This window comes from Solanum stenotomum, chromosome 10, assembly GCF_019186545.1.
Source record: "Solanum stenotomum isolate F172 chromosome 10, ASM1918654v1, whole genome shotgun sequence".
In the NCBI taxonomy this organism is placed as follows: domain Eukaryota; kingdom Viridiplantae; phylum Streptophyta; class Magnoliopsida; order Solanales; family Solanaceae; genus Solanum; species Solanum stenotomum.
In genome coordinates, this window is record NC_064291.1 from 50,346,268 (window position 1) to 50,353,403 (window position 7,136).

A 7,136-nucleotide genomic window follows, 5' to 3' on the forward strand; every position below is an offset into this window, starting at 1 on the left:
GTAGAGATTCTATTAGTAAATTCGAGTCAGTAAGATTTGTAGGGCATTTGGCCAATAATCTTGTGGGATCTACCATTTAGATGTGTCGTGTGTGGATGATAGTAATTTCGTGATGGTGATTAACAATATATAGTGATGACTGATGGTGGTGATTGTAGATAGTGATCAATGATAGTTATTGTAATGATAGTTGGTGGTGATGATTTTGGATAATGGCTAATAGTTAATTGTAGTGTAGTGACAGGGTGGACGAGGATGGTGATAGTGAATAATGATGGACGGCGGTGACATTGGCTATCGTGGGTGATGGTGATAGTGTGAATGGAATTGGCGAACCCTCATTTTTGTTTAAATTTTTGAATAAATATCCTAATGATATCTAGAATTTGTTATAAATTTTTAATCTTTGAGACTATTAAGATGTTGTACTTTGTAACATAAACAAAATACATTTAACGATTTAAATTTACATGTAGAAATAACAAACTTAATGACTATGATAGAAATAATTATGATTAAGATTTTATCAAGTGTAAATAAATGAAGTCATGACTGAATATGAAAATTAAGAATATAAAAAGAACTTTTGAATCTTAATACTATTAAACTAATCAGAGGCGTATCTAAAGGGGGTGCCGTGGGTTCACGTGAACCCATGCTCCCCTCTCTAGATCATATATAGTAGTGTTATATTTTTAAAAAATATTTAAATATAGATGTGTGAACCCATGTTCAAAGTATCATATAATAATACGATGATGATTAGGTGCACCTCTCTAAGTGAGGATAGAAATTTAAATCTTATATCTATCTTGTCTTTTTGAGTAACACCACTCCAAGTGGTTATCGGTGATACTTTTGACGTTTCAACTAATTTTTCTTTTGTATTTTTGCCTTTAATCTTTCAAAATTTTCAAGTGTCTTACATTGAAAATTCCTAAAAAATTTAGCACTGCAAATTTTTTATCTAATTAAATCAAATGTGTATATTAAAATTTAAAACTAATTGTGTTATATATTTTGGATCTATAGTTTTTAAAATTTAATGGTTCATATTTAAGAACCTAGAAGTCTGATCAAATTTATATTTAAGATACATTTCTTCATAATCGTGCACCCATCTAGCCGAAATCCTGGATACGCCTCTAAAACTAATTGTGTATAAGTATTAAATAAAACTAAATGTGTATGTGTTATAAGGTTATAATATATTAAAAATACTTATCATATAAGCTACATGATTTAAAAACCTGCTATAACATCCCTATAGTAACATATGTTTAAACTTATTAAAAAGCAAAATGGACAAAATATTATCCAAATTAAATTTCAACTTAAAGTATTCTATTTTCCTTCATTTACAACAAAATATTATCCAAATGCCTACTGACATTATTTATTAATATATATATTATTACTCATGACATTGGTCTGCAGCACAAAGATACTACTAAGATTCAGGGGAAAAGATTAAAATATTAGAATATTTACCAAGGAACAAGATAATATAAAACTTTTTGTCTAAATTAAAAGATGCACGTTTGCTTTACTTCCGTTTAATTATGTACTATAAATCTTGAATTTATATAATATCAAGAATTAATTTTTTAAAATAGGTCCTTTATACACATCCCTTTTAAGAGCACTTAAAACAAACAATGGAACTGAAGGATATTTTAATATATCGCTAGCACGTAGTAAATTTTATTTAGATATACAAATTACGGTCTGTTTCGATAGCAACATCCAAATATATAACAAAGTATTCATATTAGATACTTTCGACTCCAATTTGGGAAAAACTTATAATTGTGTTCCCAAGTGTCCATTAGTAGATACGCTAATTACTTAAAATGTATATTTCACTTCTTTAATTATACACATTAGTCTTAATAAGCTGTAAAACCTCAGGAACGTTATAATTGAGATTGATGTATAGAATTAAAAAAGATGCTATATTTTATATTATTAATACAGATTAAAAAATAACATGGCATAATACATCAATAACCACGTATGATCGCACTTAATGACTTGGCAAATATTTGAGATATTTCATTAGTTACCATGTATTGCCTATTGAAGAGAAGTTTCAATTGTATTAACTGATAACATGATTTTATATAAAAGGCATTTATTATTTAATCGCGATCAAATTCAATTGTTTCATTAACAATAGTTTAATAACATACATTTTCAATAGATCAGAAAACACAAAATACGTTTGCATATGAGGAAATTAATTGAACAAGTTAATTACCTCGAACAAATTGTAATATTTTGAACTTTTGTCTCGAACTTATATCCGATGGACAATAACAGATTTTACCTGATAGATTTTCTTAATTTAAGGTATCCTTCAAAGATTTTTTTTAAATTGGACTAAAAGTTCAAGATCGCATCTTACAACTTATAAGGGTTATCGATATGCTATTTTTGCAAATCACCCATTATAATTATTTGTTAATAATCAAAATTTACTAGTCTAAATAATTTGAATTCACGCCAACTAGGCCCACTAAAGACAATTTATTTTATCAAAAAATTCTTTATTCTCCCATTTTAAAATTTGAAAGCTCTAATTAAAGATGACGACCCCTTAATTAATAGCTATAGTATGTCTTTGTCTTACACATACTACTACTTCAAGAGATCAGTGGGTATCACTATTAAATACTAATTGAAGTCTTATATTACTCCATACAAATAGAGATAGAGTAAACCAAGCAAAGAAACAAGTCAAATGTTCATTGGGGCTCTCAAAACAAAACAACACACACATACAAAACCCTCTTACAAAGCAAAATCCAAGACCCTCCTACTTATCTAAAAAATCACAAACAAAAAAAATATTCCAAATGGCTTTAGAAGCACTTTCTACCAATGAACTCCTCAACTTCATCATCTATGATACAATCTCTACCACCACCACCAACAACAACAACAATCTTGATGAAAATGCCTTATTTTTTGACAATCATGAAGAAAATAATGCCTTTTTATTAAAACCTCAAGATTTTTGTACTACTACTCCCTTAGAGCAACAATATTCCACCGCCGCCTCAGTGCCGCGACCAGACACTTCTAGGGAGAAGAATAATTTGTCGGTCGCGGCACAATCAGGAGGCGGCGGTGGAGGGAGAAAGAAAAGGAGAAGAAGACCCAAAATTTGTAAAAATAAAGAGGAAGCTGAAAATCAAAGAATGACTCACATTGCTGTTGAGAGAAATAGAAGGAAACAAATGAATGAACATCTTTCTGTTTTACGTTCACTCATGCCTGAATCTTATGTTCAAAGGGTATGTACACTATTTAATTACTCTTTTTTTTAGTTTTAATTTAATTACGTAAAATTTCAACATTTATACTATAGTATAAGGTACTAAATTTTTTTTTCTCTATAGTTTATGCATGATGGTAAATGCTTTTAGTAACGCAAGTTAGAAATTTAACTTAATACAAAATTTAACATATTAGTAAGTATAAAATTTTGACTATGAATGGTGTTTAACTGTTCAACCTTCTTAGCTGAGATTGTTAATTGAACTTTCGTCAATAATATAAAAGTTCTAGTTAATCAATCAACTGAGTTACAGTTACGTATATGATTTTGAATTCTCCAAATAAGGAGCATAAAGTTTTTTTGTTTTTTGCTTTTTATGAAATGACTGCACTAACATAGCCCTATTCTTCATTTATTCTCGAATTATGAGCCCTAGTGCATATGAACAACTTTCAGACTTGGTCCCTCTACTACAATTTACACAAATAAGTTCATAATAAAAACTTTGTTTTTTCTATATTTTTTCTTTGTGGGGTTTGATGTTTTTTTTCTTTTTCTTTTTAGTGTTATTTGTAGCTTTTATTTCCATTTAGGTACAAACAGGCAAAATATATTGTCGAGGGTTCGAGGAAAAAGAGGTTGAAAATAACGCTTTGCATTCAATTTTTCTAAATGACCCTACGTACATTTGTCAATTAATAACTTGAATTTCAATCATTTTGTGAATTTATTAGTAGTACTGTGTAGTTGGCATTTGATGAAGAATATTCATTGTAAGAATGTCCTATAGATCATTAAATTAGTTTTCTTAGAAAAAGACACTTCAATTACTTAGAATTTAATTAGAATTGAGACGTAATTATTATTATTATTATATGGTTCAGGGTGACCAAGCTTCAATCGTTGGTGGTGCAATTGAATTCGTAAAGGAATTGGAACACATTCTACAATCTCTCGAAGCTAAAAAATTCGTATTATTACAACAACAACAAGGCGGTACTACTAGTAATACTGGTGATGGTTGTGATGGTTATGATTTAGGAAAGACAAAAGTTTCAAGCGCGGAGTACGTTGGGACCCCATTTGCTCAATTTTTCTCATATCCACAATATAAATGTTGTGAATTACCAAACAAATACACATCAAAGAGCAAGGCAGCTATAGCAGATATTGAAGTAACTTTAATTGAAACACATGCAAACGTTAGAATATTATCAAGAAGAAGATTTCGTCAGCTATCTAAATTGGTCGCTGCGTTTCAGTCATTGTACATTTCTGTCCTTCACCTCAATGTCACCACTTTAGATCCATTGGTTCTTTATTCAATAAGTGCTAAGGTACGATTTCTATTTTATTTTTTTGAAAATTATTTAGATGATTTTTTTTTTGTAAGAAAATGACTAGAGATTGCAAGAATCTATATAGCACAGGTACTTTTCATTACATGAAAATATGAGCCATTTTTTAAAAAGAAAAAAAAAGTTGTTGGGGGTATTTTGGGAATTTAAAAAAGGTTTACTACTTTTTACTAATTTCAGAAGGCAATGATGGGTCAGAAAGGGTGTTTCTTTACAATTCTTGTATGGCGTTTCTTAGTAAAGTCATACTTGTCTTTTTGCACTTATGATTACGAATTGTTTCAAAAAAATGATTTTTTTTTTAATTATTTCTTTTTAGTAGTTGTGTCAAATTGTTCCATTGAATATTTTTCTTATTTTGTAGTACCAAGCACGTAAAATAAGTTTGATATGGACCACGGTAAAATTTGAATATTAAATCTTTGATTTTTCTGATATTATGTTAGATTGTGTTATAATGGAGGATAATAAAATTCGAACATAGGATCTTTGCTTTTTTCTGATATTATATTAGAATTGTGTGATAATGGATGACGATAAAACTCGAACACAAGATCTTTATCTTCTATGATATCATGTTAGAAATTCTAAACACGGGATCTTTGCTTTTTTTTAATTTTTATATCATGTTAGATTGTGTGCGATAATAGATGACGATAAAACTCGAACACAAGATCTATATCAAGTTAGAAATTCAAACACATCATTTTTGCCTTTTCTAATATCATGTTAGAATTATGTGATATTGTATGACGATAAAACTTGAACACATGATCTTGTTTCCTCTGATATCATATTAAATTATGTGATACGAAGTTTTTCATTATTTAGAAATAATAATCTTATTTTTCCCAAAAAAAAATGGCAGGTGGAGGAAGGTTGCCAACTAAACTCAGCAGATGACATAGCAGGTGCAGTCCACCACATGCTAAGAATAATTGAGGAGGAAGAAGCTACACTTTCTTGCTAAGCCTAGGGAACAGATCCCCCCTATTATCTTTTATTTATCATGTTTTTTTAATTTTTCTTAGTTTGAATCCACTAGAAAAAAAAAAAAAAACTTGTTCAATGTTCATATTAATTAGTATACTAGAGTTCTTTCTTGTCATCCTTGTACGTACGTACAACATTAGCAGTGATATTTTTTGTTTATAAATGTGTGGCTTATTTGAGTACAATTATTACAGTTTTTAGTACTACTGTTTTCTATAGTTGTTCACATATAATTGTCGGGGTTTTTATATCACTAAATAGTGTAAATAAAAGCATAAGAGTACGTTGGTATTTTGAAAAATATGACGATGATATAACATATTAAATTACATTGATAATAATAGTGATATCTTTTGCATTGTTAGAATATATACAATTGAGTTAAATTTATAAATAATATGGAAAAAAAATTAGACGGGAATGACCATTTTTTCAGCAAACAAACAAGTTTAGTCTCAATTTAAAATATGGATCAACTCCACCATAAAGAATTTGAAGTTTTGACAACTTAAACTCCAACAAAATGTGCCAAAGTTCAAAAAAATTATCAAGTTATAAATGCAATTTAAATTTCAGGTAAAGTTTGAATTTATAAAAGTTCAAACTCTTAAGGATTTTTCATGGAATTTGAAATAATATTGTGTATGATATAGTGATAAACATAAATTTTTAAAATATATGTATCATGAGTTAAATAGGTACATAAAATAAAATAATATGAAAATGAATTTTTTGAATTCCGTGATTAAAGGATTTATCCCAAATAGAGTACCTATAAATATTTCATGTTACACTGAAATTTTAAATATTTTTTTGATTTAGTCAGATGTATATATGATCATCCAATTGATATTTTTCGTATTAAAAAGTGATTAAAGCGTAATTAATTTAGTAGTACTAATGTTTTTTAAGAGTTTAAGTTTTGTGCATCGTCGATATAAAAAAATTTCTACACCATCATCAGTTACTTTTAATGAGATTTAGCCATAGTAACTTACTTTAATAAAATAACCATAATTCATGAAAAAAGAAAATCAACAATTTACTAAAAAAAAAAGAACATCAACAGGTAGTTGAATCATACTTGGATTCTAACCAAAATTATTTTCATCATTACATTGTTTTTTTTTTCAAAGTTAATTACAATTACTATGTTTATCTAGGTTTTTCACTTTTTTCTATAGCTCAAGTAATTCTTCACAGCATCAAACTTTTTCACAACATCAAACATTGTCAACCGGTAAGAAATAATTTTTAAAGTGTCAAACGATTTTGAAACTTGACACACTTCTTCTACTTAGTGATATGCCGTCATGCAATTAGAACAAATTTCATATTTTTCTCATTTAGAAACATAAAAAAGGCCCTTTTAAACACATCTTCACGAGCAAAAGAATTTCAATGCACTAAAAACAAGTGAACATAGTCTCCTGAAAGGTGAATATTGTATCGTAAAGTGTCTTCATATATTGTCCCCAATAACACTTAAGCTCTGCTCTTTA

General features: G+C 28.4%; 1 protein-coding gene across 1 annotated transcript; it reads left to right on the forward strand.

The window, feature by feature from the left end:
* The first annotated feature begins 2,702 nt into the window (after positions 1 to 2,702).
* Positions 2,703 to 5,819, forward strand: LOC125878386 (transcription factor bHLH71-like). The gene is made up of 3 exons (XM_049559630.1): positions 2,703 to 3,299; positions 4,168 to 4,620; positions 5,510 to 5,819. Exons 1-3 carry the CDS (start codon positions 2,859 to 2,861, stop codon positions 5,609 to 5,611), a joined length of 996 nt encoding a protein of 331 aa, XP_049415587.1. The 5' UTR covers positions 2,703 to 2,858; the 3' UTR covers positions 5,612 to 5,819.
* The last annotated feature ends 1,317 nt before the right edge of the window (positions 5,820 to 7,136 follow it).

What these genes read in the sequence shown, in the direction of transcription:
- LOC125878386 (XM_049559630.1), top strand. Translation starts at nt 2,859, where the DNA reads ATGGCTTTAGAAGCACTTTCTACCAATGAACTCCTCAACTTCATCATC. An exon ending in CTGAATCTTATGTTCAAAGG is followed by an intron (nt 3,300 to 4,167) that starts GTATGTACACTA and finishes TATATGGTTCAG; the next exon opens with GGTGACCAAGCTTCAATCGT. An exon ending in TTTATTCAATAAGTGCTAAG is followed by an intron (nt 4,621 to 5,509) that starts GTACGATTTCTA and finishes AAAAAATGGCAG; the next exon opens with GTGGAGGAAGGTTGCCAACT.